Source organism: Pleurodeles waltl, chromosome 11 (assembly GCF_031143425.1).
Source record: "Pleurodeles waltl isolate 20211129_DDA chromosome 11, aPleWal1.hap1.20221129, whole genome shotgun sequence".
In the NCBI taxonomy this organism is placed as follows: Eukaryota; Metazoa; Chordata; class Amphibia; order Caudata; family Salamandridae; genus Pleurodeles; species Pleurodeles waltl.
Genome location: NC_090450.1, coordinates 5,129,647 through 5,156,709, shown reverse-complemented (window position 1 = coordinate 5,156,709; position 27,063 = coordinate 5,129,647). Strand labels below are relative to the sequence as shown.

General features: G+C 41.4%; 1 protein-coding gene across 1 annotated transcript in view; it reads left to right on the top strand.

The window, feature by feature from the left end:
- The window catches only part of LOC138265212 (IgGFc-binding protein-like), a 224,947-nt gene that overhangs the window by 96,708 nt on the left and 101,176 nt on the right, over nt 1–27,063 (top strand). Inside the window, exons 28-39 of the mRNA XM_069212764.1 lie at nt 223–366; nt 2,325–2,584; nt 5,402–5,486; nt 6,771–6,860; nt 7,219–7,460; nt 11,452–11,735; nt 11,832–12,106; nt 13,254–13,852; nt 14,654–15,236; nt 17,151–17,350; nt 22,119–22,499; nt 24,444–24,727. Coding sequence (XP_069068865.1) covers nt 223–366; nt 2,325–2,584; nt 5,402–5,486; nt 6,771–6,860; nt 7,219–7,460; nt 11,452–11,735; nt 11,832–12,106; nt 13,254–13,852; nt 14,654–15,236; nt 17,151–17,350; nt 22,119–22,499; nt 24,444–24,727 — 3,427 coding nt within the window. The remainder of the gene's footprint in view (nt 1–222; nt 367–2,324; nt 2,585–5,401; nt 5,487–6,770; nt 6,861–7,218; nt 7,461–11,451; nt 11,736–11,831; nt 12,107–13,253; nt 13,853–14,653; nt 15,237–17,150; nt 17,351–22,118; nt 22,500–24,443; nt 24,728–27,063) is intronic.

The following is a 27,063-nucleotide window of genomic DNA, read 5'->3' as shown; positions in this document are numbered from 1 at the left end:
TCTCTATACATACTACCTATGACTATCAGCATTATATGTGTTTTTCTGCTGGCAGTTACTGCATTGACTGAAAATGTATAACCTTAAAAAAATGCTTCTTTTTGTACAATTGTAAGTGGGAGGTGAATACGCAATGTGATGGGGGGAAGAAACAGAGGTACAGACCCTGCTGATTGATGTTTCATGCAGAGCTTTTCTATTTATTTTTCTCTGGGCCCTCAGGAACACAGTGTACCTTGTCCTGCTCCTTTGATACGGACTTCTGTTATTGGACACAGTCTAAGACAGACAGACTTGACTGGATACGAAATAGAGGGCCAACTGCAACGCAATCTACTGGGCCTTCGTTTGACCACACCACAGGAGGTAGGTGCACAACAGAGGTTTGGTCTGTATGGCAACTGTTTATGAACATCAAAGATGGAATACATGAATGGGAACCTGCTTCACTGGGTTCTTTGATGTACCCTTGAATAAGTGCAACTATTTCAAAGTGCCCAAGCACAGCGTGGTTGGATCTGTTCGGGTAGGTTCAATTTCAGATACCTCAAGATCATACCTGCAATGCAATCCAGACCACTCTGCATGCGTTGTTCATTGGGGCTGACCTGCTGGTAAATTTAGGTTCCTGGACTGAAAGCCCTTTTCCTGTGCTTAGGTACTTCTCAGTCTACCTAGGTAAGCCAGTACAAAATGTGTGATGCAGAAAACAGAAAATGTGGGTGTGAAATGAACTGTACAATGGTATTGTTGTTAAATTATAAATAGTGGATCTAAAAAGACATCAAACTCTAATTCAGAACTGAAACCTTCATAAATATTAATTTGGGTTCAAAAGAGAGTATTCTAACACATTTGCAAATAGTACCATGGTGATCTCAAAGGGAAGCCTTGACTTGGATCGGCTTCAGATCCAGAATTAGCCAAACGTGTAAGTCAGAATCAGATGAGAGCATACCAAGAAGAATCAAAAGCAGACCGCATTCAAGCGCATCCCTGGGATTCTGGTTGGTATTGTACCGAGTTGTGCAGCTCAGATTCGGAAGATGAATGGACCAAGACATATTATTATTATTCTTTTTGAGGGATTACTGTGCTGAAGATGGGGAGTCTTCCAATCTATCTAATTTTCAATCTATTGACACCAATTTATTGCATGGTGTATTAGACAGAGAGTTATTGGCATAGACCGTCAGGGCCTCGGTGGCAGTCGGACTGCCAATGTGGTGGTCTGGCAGCCACACTATGACTGTTGCCTTACAGCCACAGTCATACTGCCGGCATCACTACTTTTCGGACACCCGAAGGCCTGGTGGTGCTGGCGGTCCCAGTCAACCAGGGCAGTGCTGCAAGTAGTGCTGCCCTGGGGATTACGACCCCTCCTCTCGGTCGGTGTTTAAATGGCAGTTGCTCAGCCATGTAAAGGCTGGCAGAGACGGGGTACAGGAGGCTCCATGAGTGCCCTAGCATTGCCAGTGCACTTGGCATGGGCATTGCAGAGGGCCCCATGGCCAGCCTTGTCGGGCATTTGCGCGACAGGTGATGGTGCACCCTACGCATCGCAAAATTGCCACGGGATCAATTATGAGCCGGCGTCAATGTTGTGGTCTGTTTCCCACTGGGCCAGAGGGTAGAAACTCTGTTTCTGCCTGCTGACCCAGTGGGAAACTCTTAATAGGGGCTGCAGGAAGGGGATTGCACTGGCAATAACCCGACCGTGGGAGTTTGGTAGGCAGCCTTTTCCGCCCTCCAAACTCATAATGAGTGGTCACCTGAAGTCCTTCATTCAAACTAGTGTGTGGCTCCAAATCTACCAGCGAGATACAGCACACAATAAGGGTAAATATTAACATTCAGGCTAGAAAATTGCTGCCCTGATGGACAGGGTTTTCTTCCACTTTATAAAAGGGATTGAATCTCTATTGGTGCAATGCAATGAAAGAGAAGTAATATTTTCCTTGAAGGTTTAGCAGATGCAATATATTGCAAGATATCTGATAATTTCTGACCGTGTTTTACTATTCCCTGCCACAGACACAGGTGTTAACCCAAGTGGTCATTATATATGCTAACTGTCTCAAACCTTAAGGAATTCTAATTTAAAATATTATTTTAGAAATCATTTCACACCATAATTTTCTCAATTGTTTGTTAGACATGTGTTGATTTAATGTGCACTCCAGCTTTCCATTTTTTATTTTTTTATCTAAAATGTGAGATTTTTGCTTAAATAGGCTTGAATTCTTTGTTCAACCAAATGAGATGTGTACACCGATACAAGTAACACTTTAAAACAAACATAATGTCATATTTTTATATTCCAGATGGACATTATATCTACATTGATGGCAGTGCATCCAGCCCTGGAGATTTTGCCCATTTGATCAGTTGTGAGAGTGACTTCAGTCGTCCCCAGTGTTTACGTTTCTGGTATCACATGTACGGAGTGGGACAAACAATGGCACTGAAGATCTATGTGCAGGAGAAGGGAGGATCTCAAGTGCTGGTTTGGTCAGATTCCGGCAACAAGGGGGACAGGTGGAACTCAGGGACAGTCCTTCTGCACGGATCCAGCATTCAGCAGGTGGGTGATTGATTGTGGGTTAAACAATATGATCTCTGTACAGCAAAAATGCACATTAATGCCATTTGTGTTGATATCTTCACAATTCAGTTGAATACTGTCATGGAGTAGATGCAGCCGCCATTTCAAATGACAGACTGTTGCATGTTTTTAGAGTCAAAGAGTGGTGTCACAACAGGCAGAAGGCTACTTTATTTACATTTATCTTCTGCTGTGCAACTACCTCACGTTTATCTGACCACACTGTTGCTACAACTGTCCCTTGAATGTACATTGAAACTTTGACAGAAAGCATATCATTATTTTGTTTGCTTTTGATGAATTATGATACTTCTTCTGGGCCTAACTCTCATACTAGTGTATTGTTATTTATTGACTTACTTTTACATATTCAACTATAGTCTGTTTTAAAAAGATTAAAAAGAAATGCAGGTTCTCATACTACTATTTTGTAGTATGTTGCACTCTAATTACTCCAGGACTGTTCAGTCTGAATTCTCATTTCTTCATTACACCATTTTGACTCATTTGGATGAAAATGTTAGCCGCGTGAGGAGGAAGAAATCACCAAATATTATCTGGAAATCATAAACTTGTTAAATATTAAACCTCACACTCTGACATTCTCAGTGTTTGGCACATCATTCATCACAAATCAATGGAGTTTATTTTGTTGTTTTCCGACAAACATTTGCCAAGTTTATAAATGATCAGAAATACCAACGAACCCAGAGAACAACAGCCACAAACTGCTAGGACACCTTCTACTGGGGGCTAAGTGGGTGTTTGACTAATAATGCATTACCAGCGAACCATTCACGTGTCAGTGAGCCAGTAGGTGTCAAAGAGTGGAGAAATCTACATAAAGAGAACAGTATGGTATTTGTTGCTTACCACTATATCGAAGCAATCAATAGTGACCTACAAAATATCACATCCACTATATTACCTACAGCTATATTGTCAAGGTAAGAAGATCCATGTATACAAGTATAGATGGAATGTATACTTTTAATTCCACATCTGCTTTATTTGACAACGCAGTAGTGGTTGATATTGAGAATGCAATATCTTTGCCGTAAAATAAAGTGACTCTCCACCCTCATGTTTACTGGAGGGCAGATAAGAGGTTGAAGGAGCTGTTTCCATTTCTACTGATTGAGCCTCTTAGTGAAAGTGCTTCATCTCAAGCATTATACATATCAGGATCACTTTAAGTAGAGGCTCTAAGACTGCTTACCTCAAATACCTCTCCTCGTCTCTACACACCCAAAAGATATAAGAATATTAAATCTTAAAACTGGAAGCCCCACTCTCATGCAGAACAGATTGTTCTTGCACCACATGTGTGCTGGTTTAATTGTGGTGTAATGTGGATGTTCCAAGTTTAAATGTAGGAAAGTGATAAGTGTAATAAAGACACATAGGCAAATATTATGCATTTTCAATAACCACAAGCAAAGAAAGCACAATATTAGAGAGAGAGAAACAAAAACTACAAATGCCAATAAGTAGTGTGCTTAAACCTAATATCAGAGATTTCTCACCGACATAGCATTATCGAAGAGAACAGTATATAGGTCATGAGCGCCATGATTGCCCCTCTTTTCTAGATGTGAGGATACAGTCTTTAAAGTCTTTGTATAAATCCATAAGCTCCTAGAAGGATAAGCACTGACAACCACATTTTTGCTCCGATGGTCTTCAGGAATGCCGTGGGATGGATAAATTAGCGGCTGAAAGGAATATAACATTTCTAATCAAATACAAATATTTTAAGAAATAAAAACAAATCTTATAAATGGGAGGACAACATACTCATAACATTTAATTTTCAAATGATCGTCATAGTGAGATACTACGTGCCTTCATGTTTTTAATAAAATCAGCACTTTACTACATTACAACATGGATAATTCTGATTTTTTGACAGGACCAGCAGCTCCTATTATGCATGTTATATGCATTAAAGCATGAGTAATATGTTTATGGTAAAAGCATGTTAAAGCATGAGTTTTAGGTTTATGGTAAAACATCTCAAAAGTAGAAGCTGAGAACCTATCAGCAGACAATAATATGTCTTCAAATTAAGGTCCCGCCAGAAGGGCCTTGGAAGCTATGGCTCCTCTTGAAGGGTGAGCGCCATAAGCAGAAATAACAAATCAACCCAGATTCATCTGGATAGAGTGAAAAAGAAAAAAGTAAGCAGAGCGTTCAAAAGAGATGAGGAATTGAGAAGCAGAAGACCTTAATGCACTGATCCACAATTCTTTCTCTTTATGACATCTCTCCAGGTAGACCTGGGCAAAGGTGGAAACTGGGATCTTGCTCAGAGGAGGGAAGAGTCCTTGTTTATCTCAAGATCATAAATACTACACAGGAGGAGTTTACTATCTAGCTCGAGCATTCAAAACCATGACACCAGATACCTTCTTAAAAGACATCAAACAGAGCATTTTTGTTAGTTTGCCTGACAACAATTTTAGGGTGAGAAGATTATTAGAATTCCAGAACTCATATATTTGGAAAACTGTATGATGTGCAGTTTCCTCTAAAAATGATACAACAGCAACCCGATGTATGTTATTTTACAAAGAGTATTCACTCCTTCGATCTCAGTCATAGTAACTCTAAAAATTACTTCGTCCATAAGCTTTACTGTATCACATATTTCTTCTTAAATGGGAATATTAGTCCATTTAATACAAAAAACCTTTGAAAAGCCTGCAACGCAGGACTGCCCCAGGAGTGCAGTAACTCTCTCCTTGTCAGTGATTCTGAAGCAGATGTAATGTTCTGTCCTTCTTATCTTGACAGGTTATCATTGAAGGCTTGAGGGGTGATGATTACCGGAGTGACGTAGCTGTAGACGATATCTACATTACTAATGGCTACTGTTCTGGTAAGGTTTATGGAATTCTTTGGTGAACACTGGCACTGTCGTGGGTATCATTGGTGAACACTGGCGCTGCTGTGGGAATCATTGCTGAACAATGGCACTGTCGTGGGTATCATTGGTGAACACTGGCGCTGTTGTGGGTATCATTGGTGAACACTGGTGCTGCTGTGGGAATCATTGCTGAACAATGGCTCTGTCGTGGTAATCATTGATGAACGCTGGCACTGTCGTGGTAATCATTGATGAACGCTGGCACTGTCATGGGTGTCATTGGTGAACATTTGCACTGTTATAGGAATCATTGGTGAACACTGGCACTGTTGTGGATATCACTGCTGATCACTGGCACTGTCATGGTAATCTTTGTTGAACACTAACACCATTGTGGCAAACCTACATTTCTTTATTTTATTTCTAAAATATGATTATACTGCAGCTGTCACTTGTGTTCATAATCAACATTCTCTTTAAAATTTGGCAATACAGAAGTATAATCCAATCACTTACAAACTTTCAACCGAGTATAGAATGGTATTAGTATTAGCAGAGTTTGCTAGATCGAGAAATGCACGGTTTGTCCCCCTTGTCTACCAACAGCCTCAGAATTCCATATGAAGGAATCAGTAAATCTGCTTTTAACTTCATACAGTTGTGGAGTTCTAATTTAATGCAGGGAAATATCACCAATCATGAATATGTTTCATGAATTACAAATTAAAATGCAAATTATGTGAAAAATATATGCCCAGTACAATCTTTGTGCCTTGTTTTATATTCCAATGTAAATTCCAATGATTGTTGAAGGAAACAGTATATTCACTGTTTATCATAGGGAGATTTTCTCCAGTACTACTTTGCACTTAAAGAATTTGAGGCCCAATGTACGAAAGCTTTTTGTGGCTGCCATCTGCCAGATTGTCAGAATCTGGACGTATAGGCATTTGTGAAAATTCCTTTTGGTATGTATAAACCACATATGTGCTTCCGTAAAACATTACTGAATCCTAATTTGGGTTTGCGACTCAATTCAGATTTAGAATTTGAAAGGGACAGGTTTAGTGCAGCCCTTCGAAGTAATGAATCTGAATGGTGTGCATCCATGTTTTACGACTCAATTCAGGTTGCAAAACTTTCAAGCTTTATCTACTACAAACATGTAGTGGTAAGCCATTCACAGATTGGAAGGGGTCTGGGACATATCTCAGTGATTGGGTTTGTAAGTGACATATTTTCAAGCTGCCATGAACTAAAGGTGTTTTCTCATTCTATGTGATCCCAACACCTCAGGTACTACCACAGCCATCCCTTCCTCAACCATCAGTCTCTCAACTACCACCACCTCAACTACCACCACCACGCCAGCACCGCCAAGTTCAGGTAATGTTTTTTGAATAATCACTCATTTATTTGGTTTGAGGTTTGCACTTTTATACAACAGTTCATAGGTCTGAGCACCTATTCTTCTTTTCTGTGACATAGCCAGATAAAGGTAATCCCAGCATCACATTTGTGATTGTGCAAGACATTTATCTTGTATTTACATCCTTCTCTGTTTCTACTGGCATTTTAGTCTTGATGGCCACAAATATTTGCAAGATTATTTCAAATATAGACATATTAATATAATTTTGTAAATTACCTCTATAACCACACACTCTTTGGATAATAATTCCATCTTCCCACATAGCATAGTTGTCAATTGCTAAATACTTGTCTTATTTTTTTTTCCCCACAGATTCCTGTGTGGTGGAAGGAGACCCCCATTACTACACCTTCGATAATCAGGCTCATCATTTCATGGGAATCTGTACCTATACCTTATCCAAAGTGTGCAGCGCCAATGGGTCCCTCCCATATTTCAATGTCGAAGCAGCCAATGAGCACAGAGACGGGAACACGCGGGTCTCATACGTCAGATACGTGAATGTGGATGTGTACGGGTACAGGATCACTCTGGAGAAGGGCAGGACAGTGAAGGTATGTTGACAGACTTATATATTCATATTTGTATTTACCATAGTGGGTGGAGAGTGACCATATAAGGTGGTCCTCCACTGTGATGTTTGTAAAGGCTTACATTTTTGAAGGGTCTTATTTTTAGGTTTTGCTTGAGATATCTATGGCTATAGCATGATCAGTACACTGAGAAAGGCAAATAGGTCAGACCGTTTCACCATTGGTTAATATATATGGTATTGATAATGTATGCTAATAGTTACTGCAGTGACCTAAGGCCATTTAATTTGTGCAGCAATGAAATGGGTCCAATTGAGAATTAATGCATTTGTGCCTCTTTGTGTTATGCAGCTGTGGGCTTCTGTCCAGAAATTGAATCAACAACCACTTATCTGAGACACGAGTCAATTGTTACTCCTTTGATGGGTGTCTGTGTGTAATTATATGTGCAGTGGCAGCACTCAGTGTGGCTTGGAGCTTATAACCAAAATTGTAGGAAGAAATATATTCTACCAGAATTTGGAAATCATGAGTTGCTTGGATTGATACAGGAGCGCATGTTACAGGATTGGCGAAATGTGTTCCCACTGCTCACTGGTGTTTGCTTCTGATGCTCTATTGTGGCTAGCTGTTGGCTCAAGTAACAGTTGGCAATAGTTGATTGTTTATGTGTTTGCCAAACATGGACACGTCTGCCTTACTTCCATGGGCGGGACCCACCCAGATGGGAGATTTGAGCCTGTACAAGTAGCTGGATGGTTGCTACTACCCATGTGAATGGGAACAGTGTTGATGATGAAACTATTTCCCTAGTGGCCTAGGTATGAAAGCATTCTGACACTTGCCTAGAGACGCAGAATCAGAGGCTCCACCTACCACTGAGAGCCAATTGACCTTCAAATATCACAAACTAATCACATTGTGAGTCTCAAGTTAAGGTAAATTTCATTAAAACTTACCTCATGGACTTTGTATATAAGAAGGCTCTGTACCCTTTCTGATATGACAAGCCCAAGGCATCTCAGATACACACTTTCCTTTATGAGGCTTCGATGATGTCCTTCTTGGCTAGTATCACCTGTCCTGAAGGACTGAAGAAGTAATAAAAAGTAAATGCTTGTCACCTCTGAGATATATCTTGTCACTGTTGTTAGAAAATGGATATTTCTTGTTGTCTAGCTCAGTGGTACTCTTTGTGGATGGATGAAAGTCTACGTTAAACTACCATGATTTAAACTTGTGATCCTGAGATTAAATAAAGATCGACAAATTAGTCTACTGACCCACTGAACACAACATCAATTTCTGAAGACTTTTCAGATGTACCAGAATGTTCTACGTAAGTCTGAAATATGGTGTCTCAGTTGTCCTACTGAGTATATGCTTTTAGGTCCAGCTAGTGGTTTCTTACAGAGGTAATACCATCAATACACAAAAGGATGGTTAATAGGTTCGACTACTCGGCTATTGGTTGTTGTAAGTTTGACTCGTGCTGAATTGCCCACATTACAGCCAATGCTTTTTGTAACTGTCCTAGGCCCCATCATTCATAATGTCTGACGTGTTGCCTGTGCACAGGCATGCAGATAATGGTTTGTTACAGAGATTGGATGAGTTCACATTGAGAGGGGTGCCTGTTATTCTGTTTGTGTTCTGCAGCTGAGCTAGGGTGGTCACGTGTTAAAGATTCCCCTAGCCAGGCTGTTAATTAAGGCTAACACCTAAGTCTTTTAATTTATTTTATCAGAGTCAGTGCTTCAGGCACCCACTGTCTAACAACCAATCACATTTGACAATACATATTGTACTGGGCTTGGAAAAATGTGAAAAGATTGGATTGGTTGTGTAAACACTTGCTAAGGAATTTGTGAAATGGTGTCCTTTGCTTTGTTTACCAGCTGACACTGTACCATGATCTTTTCCTTTTGTTGATTGGTGTCTCTGAGAGTGCATGTCTTCACACTCAATCAGTGTGAGGGCTTCCTGACTCTGTGACTTTGCTTGCCCCTCTGAGTGAGCCCTCGCCACAGCTGGAAGAACGTAAACGATCACACTGGTTGATGTGAATTGTTTTAGCGACATCGGGGGAACTCATCTGACTTCACTCCAACTTCATCCTTCCATGTAAGGTTCTTTGTCCATCCAGTGGCAAGAATCACCTGCCAGAACTTTTCAACTATCTATTTGTCCTCTCATCATCGTATTTTTTCATACAACCACTCACTCATACGCAGGCAATGGAAGAAATGAGTCAACCCAATGGGAGTATTTGATCAAGGTCTCAGGCCATCCTTATCATTCAAGGTTAGTTAGGCACTTGTGTACATATTTAAAACATCGGTCTCTTTTGTGTTTCTCTTGCAGTCTTAAGTGAAATAAAATCTACAAGTGCATTGTAGGAATAGCTCCGCAGACTTTTCACTGAGGTAACGTGGAGATGAATGGTATCTGGTATCTTAGAAAAGAAGAGAATGGTGAGCAGTAAGGGTTGTAGTAAAACTAATGATCACTTGCCTAACAAGAGTGGGTTGTGAGAATGTGGGACAGGAATGGAAGGAGATAAAAAAGAAATGCAAGCTATCACTATCAAAAGCTGTAAGTTCAAAAAGAAGATAACCATCTTCCTGCTGTCCCTAATAATGCATTGGCAGCTTTAGAGGCTCCTCTACTAAACAGGTTTAGCCTGTATCAGGCTCTAGCTGGGCAGCCCTACCCACACTGTAGTGGTCACGGCTCTCATCACACACAGTGCAGGCTCTGGGCTTTCATCAACCACTGTGTCCGTGTCCCTATCATCACTCACTATCTGGTCCTTGGTTGTCATTGTCTACTGTACAGGTCTTAGACTGATATCATGAACTGCATGAGACTCACCCATCATCACACACTGTGGGTCATTGGGAAATATCGCACTATAGCTGGATAGAGTGTGATCACTGTGCATACAGGCCTCTGCTTGCATCACACACTGTCTTAGACTGGGCTGTCCTCATACACTGTAGAGACCCTGGACTTTCACCAACCACTGTATGAGGTGTGAGTTGTCACTGCACACTGACTAAATGTACAAGGCCTAGGATGTCATTCCCCACTTTTGCCCTCTGAGCTTTCATCAGCCACTCAGTAGGTCTTAGGTGACATCTCAGTGTATGCACGAGGCCTGTCTTAATCCTACAGTGCACGTCTCAGCAGGTATCACAGCGCTCTACTTAGCTACAGTGTCATTACTCAATGAACAAGCCTCGGATACCCTCAACAACAGTACATTCATCAACGGCCATAACCCTCTGTAAGGCATGAGCTATCATCACGCCATTGTACCAGCTTCATGAGTTATTTCACACTTTGTGTTTGGACCGTCACCCCACTTATCAGTCATGAGGTGCAGAACTCTCTGATATTCTCACCGTGCAGATACAGTTGAGTCCAGTTGCCATCAAGACATTTTGTTACAGATTTCCTAAAATATAGAGTGGGCTTCGACTGCACCCTTAGGAGTATACTCTCCCACCCTCTCTGTTCATGCTGTTGACTGGTTGGTGTATATTTCCACCTTCTAATCAGATATTACATTGGAATGCATGAAGGACTACTTTACACATGACTAGTGCACTAAGTCATCACAATATTTGTCACTTTCAATTCTTTATTTCACGTATGCCTTCCTGACAGAAAGCAACTCCTTTTTGCTACTTCCACCAGCATTTGCACAGCTAATGAAGTATGTTTCATTGTGATGAACAGCACTTGTGTCTACAATGCAGTTAAATGTCTTCCTTGAATGCCTGTGATAACATGCAGTGGACCATTTAAGCCAGACCTACTGTCTTTGACAATGCTTGTTTTAATATTAGCAGTTCCATGTTTCATGTAAAATATGTTGCACATACTGGTGATTGTGCTAAACTGTCAGTTTCTTGGTGATGTTCTAAATTAGTTTTTTATAGAGTGTGTGGGAACAGTTTTTATATGATCAAATCATGTAATATCCAAACTAAATGTTTGTTATTAGGTTGATGGCAGTACAAAGATTTTACCAATAGCAGTGCAACCAGGACTGGAAGTCGCACTCAGTGGACAGTACGCCCTTATCACTACAGACTTTGGGCTGACAGTGAGGTTTGATGGAGTTCACAGAGTGGAGGTGACTCTTCTCAGCTCATATAAGGAGAAGGTTTGTGGCATGTGTGGTAACTACAACGGTGACCCCGCAGATGACTTCATGAATCCAGACGGAAGCCTGGAGGCAGATTCCACCAGTCTGGGCAACAGTTGGCAGGTGGACAATGACACCAGGTTGGTATTTACTCAAGAAGCTGTTTTAATTACTATAGTGCATCTCATGTCTGTACGTTAACAGAAACATGTCCATGTGTCGTTGCACTTTCATAGGTGTGTTACAGAACCCAATGAGCCAAACTGTACTGAAGAGGACAGGCACACAATAGAAAGCAATAGCTTCTGTGGCATCATCACTGATACTTCCGGACCATTCCAGCAGTGCCACAATGTGCTGAACCCATTGCACTACCTAAATAATTGTGTGTATGACTTGTGTGAATTGCAAATGGACCCTAATGCCCTCTGTAGGAGCCTGCAATCTTATGTCGATGCCTGCCAAGCCCTTGGAGTTAACATCCAGCCATGGAGAAATGCCACATTCTGTCGTAAGTAGCAAGGCCAGCACTCTTGGGTATTAGACAAACTTGGAACAGTTATTTTTGATTCTCCAAGAACCAGAGCACCTGTGTCACCTAGTAGATATAAATCGAGTTAGTTTTACTATATATGCCTCAAAAATATTTGCATGTTGGCTGGGACATTATAAGTTACAACATTGCAGATGGTGCCTCGTATGTTTGATATGTTATGAAGGTGAGAATAGCATGCTAATCACCCTTGAGAGTATCCAGGCACTCAGCAAGGTGATGGGCGACGGACTCCCTGAAGTTATTTGAAATTCCTGGTCTTCAGGTTCTTACAGAACTCAAGAAGGTTCAGGAGGATCTTATTTGCTGTAGCAGGTCGTTCCAGGCTTTTTTGGGGGGGGGGGTGGGGAAGAAAAGGCGTGACCTCCTGCTCTACTAGCTGATTAAGACATCCCACAAAGGATGTTATCCACTGATATTCTTAACATATAGCTCCTTTTCTTTGACCTCGGACTAAATTCACTGAAGAGGATGTTGATATTAAATTTTACAATTCCTCCCCCCAAAAACATTTTTAAGATGAATATAAAAAATTTGAGCTATATCTTTAAAAGAATACTAAAGTTATGGATAAATAATGTACCATTGGTAAATATGAAAGGAAGGCTAAGAGGTGTATTAGTTTGTAAATAGTCTGCTTTATATTGACTGTAAATAAAGAAGAATATTTTATAGTTAGGCCTAATTTCAACACTGTAACTTGGTGCGATCTTTGACTCTAGGTTTATACATGTTAGGAGGAGACCATTAGACACTTAAAAAATATCAGCTTGATTCAAAAACATTTTTAAGTCGAGACCAAATTTTTTGTATTCTGATATGAAATATACTCACTCAAAGATATTGTGAGGTTTTAGAGCCTCCTTTCCTCAGTCAGCTCTGTTCTTATCTAGGAATCTGTAGAATATTTAAGCACAAATCATGTAGATATATGTGTGTATATCATTATTCATTATTACTAAGCAATACTTCTTATAAGTTTAAAAGGTAACATTGCCCATAATGAGTGTAAATCTCCATGTTATGATTGTTTTGGAGTTAACAATTGAATATATTGTTGTGGTTGAATTGTGCCAGGAAGTAACATACTGTACTCTTTTGATAGCAATCCACTGCAGTGCCAACAGTCACTACGAGCAGTGTGGCACCGCCTGCCCAGCCACCTGTGTGTCTCCCAACTCTCCCTCCACCTGCAACCGACCGTGTGTTGAAGGCTGTTTCTGTGACACTGGGCATCTCCTCTATAACGACAAGTGTGTCCCCAGCACTCAGTGTGGGTGTTGGGAGGATGGCAAGCACTATCCAGTTGGATCTGAACACTGGACTGATGATACCTGCTCCAAAAAGTGCCGCTGCCCATCCCCAGGGGGCAGTTTGGTGTGTAATGATGATACATGTGGGAAGGACCAGTACTGTGGGATTTCCAATGGGGTGGTCGTCTGTTCCTCCTACACCTATGGCATCTGCAGAGTCCACAATGACCCTCATTACAGCACCTTTGACAAACAAAACCATCCCTTCATGGGCCTCTGCACCTACACATTGGCCAAAATCTGCTCCAACTCCTCGTCACTGCAATATTTCAATGTGGAAGCCAAGAACGAGCACCGCGGGAACCCGTCAGTGTCCTACGTGCAGAAGGTCATTGTCCACGTGTATGGTCAACAAGTACAGATCATCAGAAATCAGCGAGATCGAGTACTGGTAAGCATGCAGATCATTGTCTGAAATAGTTAACTTTAAGAAGACTTTGTATTACTTAGCAGATTACTGACACTGTTTTTAACGAAGTTTCACTTCCTACCAGTACCCTTTGTTTACTCCACTGTTTGCAGTCTCCTAAAGCCTTAACCGTGTTGTGCTTGATTATTACAATTTTCTTCTTTCTGGCCACGCTGTATAGCGCTTCCTATTAACTTCATCCTTAAGACACCGGAAACACGCCTTTAGCATGTTTCCATTATTGTGAACCTCCCCCTGAATTCCTTCATCTTCTTACTGGCTTCTTTTGCCACCATTAGTCCATTTCAGTGTAGCCTTGTGCTGCCTTCAAATCTACTCTGGGTCTATCTCATTCTCGTCTCAATGCATATCAGTGCAAGACATATCGCTCTCTACCAACTTCATCTTAAGGCTGACCCTTCGCTTCGTTCTTCCCCACTCCTTTAGCTTTTTCATTTTCTTTTATCGGTTTTTCAAGACCGCACTTCATAGAAAACATCTTTTCTCAATGTCTGTCTTTTATTCTAGCCTCTCTTCATAAAGTAATGCTATATTTCTTCACCTTTATATAATCATTCTGAGGACCAAAAAAGAGATAAATTCCTATTTTATGCTAGAGTTTATATATTGTTTGCCTTTATGTGTCCATTTCATCAACCAAGAAATGAAAACACATATATATCATTTTGTAAGATTGCATATTTCATCTTCATTTTACAATAAATTAACAGATTTGATGGAATGTTCTTAATAAAAGTGAGCGTTCTCCTTGATTTCTCTTAGGTGAATATGGTTTTGAGAACTTTGCCACTAACCTTGGCTGGGGGTTCAGTGACAGTGCGGAGAAGTGGGAGTTACACCATGGTGGAGACGGATTTCAAGCTAACAGTTTCCTATGACACAAATCATAATGTAGAGGTGAAGGTCCCAACCACATATTTCAACAAGACCTGCGGCATGTGCGGAAACTTCAATAACCTGAGGCAGGATGATTTTATGATGCCGAATGGACTTCAAGCTCAGAGCACCAGCCAGCTCGGAAACAGCTGGCAGGTCCCAGATGATGATCCGGCCTGTGACCCCACGAAACCGACAGAGCCTCCGACAACACCGAAGCCATGTCCACCACAGACAGTGGAACTGTACAGAAGTGACAAGTACTGTGGATTACTCACCAGCCCAGAGGGGCCTTTCAGAGTCTGCAACTCAGTGATCAACCCTGAAAATGCCTTGGAAAGCTGTGTCTTTGACCTCTGTGCACTGGAAGGAGAAGAAGAGACATTGTGCCAGACACTGCAGGCCTATGCTGATGCTTGCCAACATGCAGGAGTGACCATTGCTCCTTGGAGAAACTCCACTTTCTGCCGTAAGTATATAATTGAGCATTGTAAAATACTCCACTATAAACTGTGAAGAAATCATACCATAACTTTCCAAACTTCCAGAGAGAGAATATTTTTCCATGCCCCTTATGTCTATTTAGTAGTACAGTGCTGAGGCATGCTGTGGTATCATGACACTGCATGCATTTGACTGTAAGTTTGGAGATATATTGACTGAACATGATTGAACTAATAAGTATAAAAAGAAGGAGGGATTGTTTAGCTCTCATAGATGGGAAGAATTGTTTTAAATCTTTAGGTTCTTGGACACCTCGAAGAATTCTGATTCACCATTTTATTTAAGTTTCTCTCACAGAAGACTTGAATGAAGCTTGAAACTAGACATGTTGTGCTGGCAACTTTTACAGCTTGACTTTTTAGTGTTGTGTTTACAGTTTTCACGCTGGTGCCTCAGGAGACTTATGGTCCGATGCAGAGTGTGGCTGGCTGCGCTATGCTGTCCATAAGCTGCAACTATCATGACTGCCGTATTACTAGTCCATTATATCCTATGAGTATCATCATACGTCGGATAGGATATGAGTAACCTTTGGGACAGAGTAACACACCTGTTAAACCCTAAATCAGGCCCTCACATATATTATAGAGTGCTAATGGCACCTGCATCCATCAAATCATATAGTTGTTCCATATTATGACAAGTTACATGCATAGTCTCCAAGCTTGAATCTGATTAATGTTATACTGACTAAGTTGCAGAAATTTTAGACCTGTTCAAATGATAATATTTATGTCTGCCCTGTTGATCACCAACGGAAGGTCTACCACGCCTGATATTCGTTCAGGGGTTTTGACTGGAGAGTAACATATGTGGGTGCATAACAGTAGTTCTTTAGGTTTATGCTGGCATTCTTGTTTTTCTTGCAAAAGATGCTTATTTACAGCAATAGAATTGAAAGTTTAACCATAACATCGTGAATACAAAATACCTTAAACATAAATTTGTAAAATAGTGCTTCATCGCTAGATCTGCTGGGGATGTCAATTCGATTCTACTTCTTTGGCAAAATCTTATTTAATGTTTGGTTTTGAGGTTACAATTCTCTGAAAACATTGATTACATAAAGTTCCATCATATTCATGACTTGGAAAACTACAATGGAAGTTAACTTGTATTGTTAATCTCTATTTCATTCAGATATCTATTTCTCAAATGATCAAATCGTTCTGTGACTATCAAACAAAATGAAGCTGCTTCTGGGATGCTTTTCACAAACTCCCAAAAGATAGTACCTTTACTATCAATATTTCTATGGTCGCTTCCTTTCCGTCATGGCTTCGCATCCTGGTTTCAACCTATAAAAATCAGTGTCTGTCTGCGCTGACTCACGAACTTATTTTTTTTTATATAGTTATGTGGTGATACAATAGATCATTAGTGGGGTAAAACATTTTCTATTTATGGATATCAACAATATCTTTTTAAACTTATTTGAGTTGTCACTGTGATGAAACCTGCAAAAATCTTTTAGATAAACGTCCCATTAATATTACACCACGTTGACTGGTCTAATCCCTCAGAGGGTCCTTGGAGATGAATCAACTGAATCATGGGACTCGTTGCTGGTGTCAGGTGCTCTGGCCCTCTATTAAATACCCATGAAAGCGGAGATAACAAGCCCGCATCCGGTGCGTGACCTACAACTCCAAGAATTCATTTGACATAGTTTGGTTCAGGTTATCCTTCGTTCATCAGTAGATAAAACGAGGACCATGAAATTTAGACACCACTCTTAGCTTGCATTACAGTGCACGTCTTGATGCGTCTTACAATCAATCATAATTCAAGGAAGTAACAATTATCATTACTTATTTTGTTTTCTAATTCACAAAGTCAAAACTCCAATTAATCCTTACTTATTTCTCCCCCTTTATAGCGTACCCCTGTGCTTCTAATAGCCACTACAATGCTTGCATGACAGCTTGCCCTGCATCATGCCTGGACCAAACTGCCCCAGACAACTGCAGTGAGCCCTGTGTCGAGGGCTGCGAGTGTAATAAGGGGTACGTCCAAAGTGGGGCTACCTGTGTGTCCACTGCTGACTGCGGCTGCTGGTACAAGAACCAGTACTATCAGGTGAGCGCTTCTGTGATAGATGTTATGTTGTACTGTGGTCTCACCTGGTAGCACCCGACTGAGCAGGACGACTCGGAAGGTGGTCTCAGCTAGAGGTTAATGAGCCAAGAAATGAACAGGGAGAGCCACTCCAGAGCTGAACCCAAGAGCCTGGCTTGTCTCTATAAGCCTGCTCACAAGCCAAGCCTGCAACATTTGGCACGTAAATCATGCAGCAAACATTACGTAAAAATTTGGTGGAGTCTCTTCAAGATTCAGAAAAAAGTTTTTCTTACCACATGGAAATGTTTCACCTTAAACGCTAGGTGATAAAACTGTATTGAGAGGCATTTTTAAACATGGTAGTATTTCAACGTAAACTTAGAAACATTAATTCCTCCTCCATGCATTAATGCAATGTCATAAGGAAGTTAGAGGAAGTGATGTGCACACTATATGTGACCGATATTTTTATTATATATGGAGCAACATTACAGTCTATTAATCAAACACAAGGCTTTTAGGCAGCACACATCCCGAAATGACATATCTAAAACTGCTCCCATATTAGTCATGAAGAAAAATGAGGGTCGGTGAAATTAACTTTTGAACATGGATCACACAATTCCGTAAAGCAGGGAAGCCTGGATTTATCTCAGCCATTCTGATTTGAATTCGTGCTGTTCAGCCTCTAGATGGGGGTCTTCTTATCGTGCTCATTCCATACAAAATGTTATTGCTATTATTTTGCTCCTTGTCTCATGAGGTTAGAGCATGGGTAGCACGCAGAAGTGAAAGTAAAGCTGAAGTTATCCAGTTGAAGGCCTTACTGTGAATGACATTGTTTTTGCAGTATCTTTGATTAGGAAAATGCTAATACAATATTTAAACGTTATTTCCCATCAATTTCAGAAATCAAATTTGCGAAAATAGATTTTTCATAGCTTTATTGGAAAGTAACTTTAACAAAGTCTGCTTGGTGCTGACTCGGAGTCAACTGGTTTTGACCCACTTTTCCTCTCCATCTCACGAAAAGATTAGTACACACTCGTGGCTGGCTGTTAACAATCCTGTATCTCTCAGAGAATGGCTTAGCTCCTGTGCCCAGTTAGGCAGGCATTTTTCCAACAGCTGGTCACTTAACAGGGATTACCCACCTAAGTTACTGACAGGAACAGATGGAAGAACAGAGAGTAGCTTTCTTCCTTTGATTGGAGATGTCAAATGGGGTCGAGAGCCACTGTTCCCATTCACTCCCGGGGCAATCCTAGAGATTCTGGAACAGCAGGAGAGAAAGCCAGTTTCGACCCTGATCGATTGGGGACACTTCATTTCCACATAGAAGAGGCTGGATTAGTGACTTTGGGCCAGATGTAGGTACATTCCGAATTATGACCCGCAAATTGCGAGTCAGAGCGACTCTCAATTTGCGAGTCGCAATTCGGAATGTTGGATGGTGTCCCGAACACCATCGATGAATCGCAAGGGGGTCGCAAAGGCCCACCTCATGAATAATCATGAGGTGGGCCGCAATTTGCGACCCCCTTGCGAATGGCGGCCCTCACAGGGATGATGGCCTGCTGCGGACAGCAGACCACCATGTCTGTGACTGCTTTTTAATAAAGCAGTTTTTTTTGTAATGCAGCCCGTTTTCCTTAAAGGAAAACGAGATACATTACAAAAACAAAAAATTTAACGTTTTTGTTTCCAAAGGACCACTGCCTGCTCTGAAAAAATGTTTGCAGAGCCATTCTCAATGGGGAAGGGGTCTAATGGGGTCCCTTCCCTTTTGCGAATGGGTTACCACCCATCTCAAAAGGGTGCAAACTGCGATTGGTTTGTGACCGCGTTCGGTTTGCGACTGCGATTGGTTTGCGCCCGCGTTCGCGGTCACAAAGCAATCCTGCATTGCACTGTGACTCGCAATTAGGAAGGGAACACCCCTTCCTAATTGCGACTCGCAAACCCGCTTTGCGATTTGGTAACCAGGTTACCGAATCACAAAACGAGGTTTGTGCATTGCAAAGTGCTTTTTGCACGTTGCAAACTGCAAGATTCGCTGTTTGCGACGTGCAAAAAGCTTTGTACATCTGGCCCTCTATCTATTCTATGTAGAGTATGGTGGGAAATGTTTGGAGTGAACCAAGAGAGGAAGTGCTGAAAAGGTAGGTGAGGATACTGTGAAGAAGAAGTCATAATGGGTGCAGGAATTGTTGAATCAGTGGCTAGCGCATAGGGTAAGCAGCCTGGAATATCACTGCTGGCTACCACCTCAGAATATTCCTGGACCTGGAAAGACAATGTTTCTCTGAAAACTGGCAGACAAAATATGCTGTGACTCATGACTTCTGCAGTTACTCAGAGACAGAGACTGCTCTTCAGCGTTCAGGTGAATGACCTTCTGTTTACCAGCTCTGGTGGCTTAAAAAGAAGAAGGCCTCCTGTCTCCAAAAAGAGGACTGGGCCTTGCAGAGGCCCTTGCTAGAGATACACCTGGTACTTAGAAGCCTTTCCTGAGGACCTGAAGGCTGCAGGAGTGACCCACTGGAACTTTCCAAGTAGTTGGAGAGAACTGGAACTTTGTAATTTTTTCCACTTCCCGAAGACTGGGACATGGTGCTGAGTCTTCTCCAAGGACATCAGGAAAGAAGAAAAACAGGTCTTCCTACTCCTCAATTTGTGCCACTCTGGAAAACGGTTCAACAGGACATTATGGCAAAGGTATCTGATCTTGTAGAGCCCCCGGGATCACATCTTTCAGCCTTGCCAGCCCCTAGTGGAATTAGAGAACCCTAAAATTATTTAAGAGCAATGGTAAATCCTCAGACTGTTTTGAAGAAGTGAATCTATTGCAGTGGCAGTGGGGATGTCTCAGGTATGAAATCCAGCCTTGACCCACTTTTGACATCAACTCCGTCCTGTTGTAAGCCTTTGGTCTTCAAAAACTAAGACTAAGTATAGTGAGACCCACTTATTTTATCTGATGTCTACTCCATCCCCATTGGACACAAATCACACCTATTGCAAGTCAATTGTGAGCCTACACTTTACATTGTTGCTTCACTTCTTCTAGAGTTCTTTTGGCTCAAAATGTTAAAAACTCATGTTCACTTACCCACTTTTAATTATGTTGGAATAATTTTACTCATTTTACTATTTTCTAACATGATTTGTGGGCGATTATTGCGTTGTTTTCTTAACTTTGAAATTGTTAGTACTGCTTAAATGTGTCCATTTCCTCTGAGCAATAGTATACTTCTTGTTCTTTAGCTTCCAGGGGATCAACAGAGGCGCTCTAAGAACTGTGTTTTGGCCTAACCAGATTGTGGATATTAAGCTGACAAAGCTAAATCCCTCCCAAATTAATAACCCAATTTCAGACAATCTTTTAACCTCATAACAGGATTTAGAATAACAGAGAAAATGAGCCACGAATCTCCAGAAGCACCGATCAAAAGTTGCTTAAAGGACATACTAAAGTCACCTTAACAAAGGCAAGACGTTGTTTCTTTGCCATTAGCGAGGCAGACCGGTGTGTACGCTACATTTATTGTTATTTAGCTAAAGTCAACGGCATGTTGAATGTGGCAGAATTCCCAAGACAAACTGAACGCCCAGTGATTCTTGATCTACTACTTTCAATCCTTGAGCTTGCAGAATGTGCTGGTTATTACTTCCAAGCACTGTCAGTGACTTGTGTTATTGTTTGGAAAGCAGGGCAGCTGGTTGTAGTGAACAGGACTGGTTTTACATATTACTTTGTCGGAAACAGTACTCTCCAGATTGATTCTTGTCTGCACCCACTTACTACTTGGGTAACATGGAAGGCAAAAGACCAGACAACTATGGGATGCTTTGTGTATTGAAGAAGGCTGTGTCCAGGTCCTTAGAAATCAGGCCTCGTGGAGAGGGCAGTAGAAGGTAGGGGTGACGGGGGATCAGTCAGTTTCTGGAATGTCAGAAATATATGATCTGCTAAAGTATGAAGACCTGCAGCAGAAGATGACTTGTCCTAGCTTCATTGGAGATCTCTTCCTTGAAGGAAAGTAAGTGAAAAAAGTAGGCGATATAGTGAAAGGAATACCCACATTAGTCCACGTAAGATAATAACACTTTGGGTTAGGGAGAAGACCACATGTACAAGGTGTAGGACAAAGACCATATATCAGAGCTCCAGAAAAACATCAAACGTAAAAACATGGTAAGAATTTGATACTATCTTCTCTTCGCTTGAATTTCATCAAAAGGCAGACAGGGAAATATCCTTTCCTACAGTTAATCCTAATATGACAACTAACCGTGGAGGTCGAGATTGTGCACACATACTCTGCTGGCCAAACAGTGCCTATAGGTCTTATGTTTTGCTGGTTTTCAGAAACTGGTCTTACAGATTCTCAGAGCATCCAAAAGACACATAATAGGACACATACTGTGTTTTTAGAGGGTTTTGTTTCTGCTCATAGAAAAGGTTTTTATAGTTCCCAAAAGGCACTTATATATGTAATCTAAACTTGTTAAACCGTAAGTTGCTCTTAAGATGCAAAGGTCTCACTGTTTATCGGGCACTCACACAATAGATCTCCCTGTGTCCTGTCAGAGACTAAGGCCCTGATTTAAATTTTGGCAGACAGGTTACTCATCACAGTGGTGACAGATATCCCGTCCATCAAAATTTAAATCCCATTTTGTTCTATGGGACATAGATTATGGCAGATATTTTATAAAATGCAGCAAGCATGGAGAGCCATATTCGGCACAGACTTTGATAGATTCTTTTCTATCCCTGCAGAAAGGAGAGACCTTCGTTGACGAGAAATGTGAGAGCAGTTGTGAGTGTAAGGGGAATAACCTCATGCAGTGCTCTGCAGTCTCCTGCACGAGTGATGAAATCTGTAAGATTCAAAATGGCGTCAGAGGTTGTTACCCAGCAAGCACTGCCACTTGCCACATCTATGGAGATCCACACTACACTACATTTGATGGGAGACTTCACCACTTCCAGGGATCTTGCAACTACACGGTGACCGAGACCTGCAGCAACACCTCGACCAGTTTCAGTGTGACTACCCGCAACGAGCACCGCGGCAGCCCAAGTTGGACCGCCCTTAACTCAGTCGCGCTAACAGTGAATGGCAATCACATCGCTCTGAGGAAGAACAGAGTGGTTTATGTGAGTATAAGTGGATGTACCAGTTACTCTTCTGAAAACTTCATTTCTGACATTGCATCAAAATATAGTCAGCAAAGCACTAACTCTATGACCAGTAATGTATGGCAATAGATGTGTTAGCAGACGATATTGATGGGCGATACGCCTTTAACATCAATCAGCAGAAAGGATGTTTTACATCATACCTGGGAGTCAATTTTAAGTCTGGACCATGAGTTAAACACTAACTTAATGCATCATTGTATTTGCGGAAATAGTTTGTAAGAAGGTCCATCAGGTTGTATTTTGTTTCATTCAATACTGTAAAATAATTTTTCTTCTTCTTCTCCTTCTTCTTCTTCTTCTTCTTCTTCTTATTTTTATTATTATTAGTGTTATTGTTATCGTTATTGTTATTATAATACTATTCATGTTCCATATATATGTGTGCATAGGAAAACATTACAAATGTCTCATAGGTAACAGACAAGGTAATTCTTTTGTGTAAGGTGGCAGTAAGTATCGGAGGAACACACGGTGGTGTGTACGCCTGGGTTTGAGTTAGACCTTGTGGTATTTGACGCCCTCACACACACATATATATATATATATATCTATATATCCATATATATACACACAAACACACACACACACACACACACACAAATATATATATATACATATATATATATATATATATATAGATCAGGCCTATTAGAAGTACGTAGGGGATGTGGAGTCCAAATGTTAGATGGAGGAGGTGAGTTTTGAAGGTTTTAACAAGTGGGGCAAGCAGTGTCGAGGTCATATGGGTGATGAAGAGAGAGCAACTGTGAGCAGAGGATAGTCGAAGTGGATATGAAGATGAGGGTCAATCCTAGGAGAGCGCAGCATTAATGCAGCTATGAGGTAGTGAGATGTTCTTTGAGGAGATGAGGCTTTAGCTTTTTTTAAGCTGGTTTTCAGTTGGAATGATGAGAAACATTGGAGCATAAGGCGTTTTTTCTTTTCCTAGATGCGTTTCCTTATTTACAGTTTGATCTTGTTATAGTAAATTAAGCTTGTTACATTACAGACTTTGGTTGAAAGTAAGGTTAATTTTGGAGTTTTGCCTAGAGCTGGATTTCTGTCATGACGTAATACCTAGATGAGGTTTCCATGGTGGTTGAAGATACTGAGAGAATTTTAATTAGCTACAAAAGAACTAGAGAGCATATCCTTTGTGGTGACCTAAGGTCCTAGAGAAATTGACCAAACAACTTTTGCAAATTTCCCCTTGGAAAACTAATGTTTAGAGTTAGTTTTTTTTTCTATGCTTCCAGTACACATGTGGGTGACATTATTGAAATGTTTTCATCTTAGAAGTGTCTTATCATTTCATCTAATTTTAAAGACTGGTGGAGTTAAGAGTTGGAAAGTAGAGCACATGAACATCCAGTGGCCCTGAGGAGGGAAAGGATGACCAGGTGTAGCAGCACATAGAAGTCCTTTGATCATGGAATGGATGTCAAACTAGAATTAATGATGCTTATTGATTAGGAAAATGATAAACCATATTGTGTAACTTGCTGCAGGGAACAATAGGCTTTGTTGAAGATGAATTATCTGTTCCCATTGAATAATAAAAAAACAAACACAGAGAATTGACACAACATTTGCACCAGAATGGGTTCATATTCTGCAGTGGTAATTATCCTATGAGCAGATTGTGCATTCAACAGAAAACAGCAAGTTGTATTGGTAAATCTGTGTTGTGATTGTTAAAAAAGCGAATGTCTGCTTTACATGGACAGTTTACTCATACTATTCTAAAACATCCATTGCTTTGTTTGTTGTGGTTTGAAATGTATTGAAGTGCACAAGAAAAGCAATTTTGTAAGAGGACATCCATAAGTGATTCTGGATTTCCACATGAAAGACCATAAGTGATAAAATGTGATTCTTCCCTGTTTTCCTTTCAATTAGGTCAATCACATTCAGACTTCTCCTCCTATCACCATATCTGGAGTGATGGTGTCCCTTGCTGGGTCCTATGTGATGGTGACCACGAACTTTGGCCTTCAGCTTCAGTTTGACGGTGACCATGAGCTCTTTGTCAGAGTGAAGGAATACCACAAAGGCTTATTGTGTGGCTTGTGTGGAACCTACACAGACAACCAGCAGGACGACTTCTTGACACCGGATGGCGCTATAGTCCAAGATGTCAATGAGTTTGGGAACAGCTGGAGAGTCTCCGATAGTGAATGGAAGTGAGTACATCTTTTCAGACGGCCACAGATGTAAATGTTGGGGTGATACAATGAGGGGGAACATCAGGCCATAGTCAATTCAGGAAGTGTACAACTGTTTGCAACCCCAGCTCCCAAAACAGGAATGGCATGATTTATTTTAAATGTCTGTTACAGTCCTCAGGCCCCAGACATCACAACTCTTATGTGAAGAAACAGTTCAGTTGAGCTGAAAGATGGTCTTTGAATCCATGACAGTCAGTCGGTTTTAGGTTTCAATGAACATGAAGGATTGAAAATGTGTTTGGTAAAGGTTTTGTAGGATTGGACATGACTTGAATAGTGGAGTGAGTAAAAAACTACGTAACCTGAGAAAGGGATATTTCCTTTTTAATTAATGGTCCTTTGAGACCTCGATCTTTTCTGTGCAGGAAGTGGGGCTGGTTAGAGCCCACTTCCGGTTTCGGGGCCAAAACCGCGGTTCGCGGTCTAGTGGTTTGTGTCTCACCTAGGGGGGTTAAATGCCGGCTCAAACGCGGCCGCGCAGACTGAGGTGAGCGCATTTTTGCGATCACTGCCGAATCTTTCCATTTTTTAGCTTAAAAGGGTCCGCTATCTTGCCGCTCTGTATTGTTTATGTGAATTGTTTATGTGAATCTGAATTTGTACTGACTAATTTATTGGTTTTATAGGAATGAGAATTATTGCATGTTAGTTTCTTATAAAGTTTTAATATTGGGGTTTATTTAAAGGCACTTTAATTTGAACTGTTGGGCTAATCGTCGCCCCTCCTTCCCTGAACATTACGGGATTGAGAAAGGGATATTTCCTTTTTAATTAATGGTCCTTTGAGACCTCAATCTTTTCTGTGCAGGAAGTGGGGCTGGTTAGAGCCCACTTCCGGTTTCGGGCCCAAAACCGCGGTTCGCGGTCTAGTGGTTTGTGTCTCACCTAGGGGGGTTAAATGGCGGCTCAAACACGGCCGCGCCGCTGGCGCGCCGAAGGCGCGCCTAAGGCAGGCCCGTCTGCGCCCGTCCGTGCCAGGATGGGCCAGAGGGCCAGGAATCCTGCATTTTGTTCGGGAAAAATTAGTTATACCTCAGAAGAACTCAAGAAGCTGGCAGGCCCCCGGTGTACCCACACTCTGATCCCGGACACTGCTTACGCCCGGAGGTGTGTACAGTGTAATTGGATGGTACCTACACTATCTTCGATGGGAAAGCAGGAAACTCAGGGAAGTTGGGGAGCAGAAGGGAATAATTGTGAATATGCTTTGGGTGGAATCGTAAGGGACGGTAGAGCGGTGGGCTCTTTCGCTATTATAAATGTTAGATCCCTCCCTAAACATAAATTTGAAATTAATGATCTGATTCTCTCTCTTAACATAGACTGTCTCTTCCTAACAGAAACATGGGCAAGGCCGGATTCGGATCCTGATTTTATTGAGGCAGCCCCTACCGGCTTCTCTTTTTACAGGGTGGACAGGAATACTGGCAGAGGCGGAGGCCTGGCCATTATTTGCAGGTCCGAGTTCACATGCACCTGGAATAGTGCTAGTCACTTACCCGAGGTCTGTGAAGCCATGACCTTTAAACTACTTCTTGACAAATGTCTGGTCTTAGAAGGCCTGTTAATTTATCGGCCTCCCGGCCCCGTTTCAAGGTTCCTCTCGATCTGGCCCTCAATCTTGGAACCTTTAATCATGGCCCCTAAAGCAATCATCTTGGGAGATTTTAATATCCATTTTGATAATACGCGTGACTTGTTGGCTGTGGAATTCCTCAACCTTATGGAGATTCTGGATTGGGTCCTAAAGGATGGGATGGCCACTCATAGAGCTGGCCATACCCTAGATGGGATTTTCACCCACCCTGAGGAAGATCTGTATCTTTCTACGACCCCGGTGGAGTGGACGGATCATGCTCTCCTGATGTTTAAATTTCTGGCTAGGCAGCAGCCCATAATACCCATTCCCCAGAAAAAACTGATAAGAGCCTGGAGAAATATTGAAGCAGAACAACTGAAAGTTACTCTCATACATAATTGGAATGAGCCAAAGGTGTCCATGTTGTCACCACTTGCTAGATTTAATCTGGGCATTAGTCAAGCTATGGACACGCTAGCTCCGGTGAGGTTTTCTGCTTCCGGTACTAGGAAGAAACCCAATCAACCTTGGTACTCTCAAGCCCTCAAAATTTTACAGAGGAGATACCGGCAGAAGGAACGCTGCTGGAAACTCAGCCTGTGTGAAGCTGAGAGGGTGGATCTTAAGCTCGCACTTAACAGTTATAAAGAAGCTTGTCGGGTAGCCAAATCGGACTATTTTACACGTAAAATTAGCGAAGCAACCAACTCTT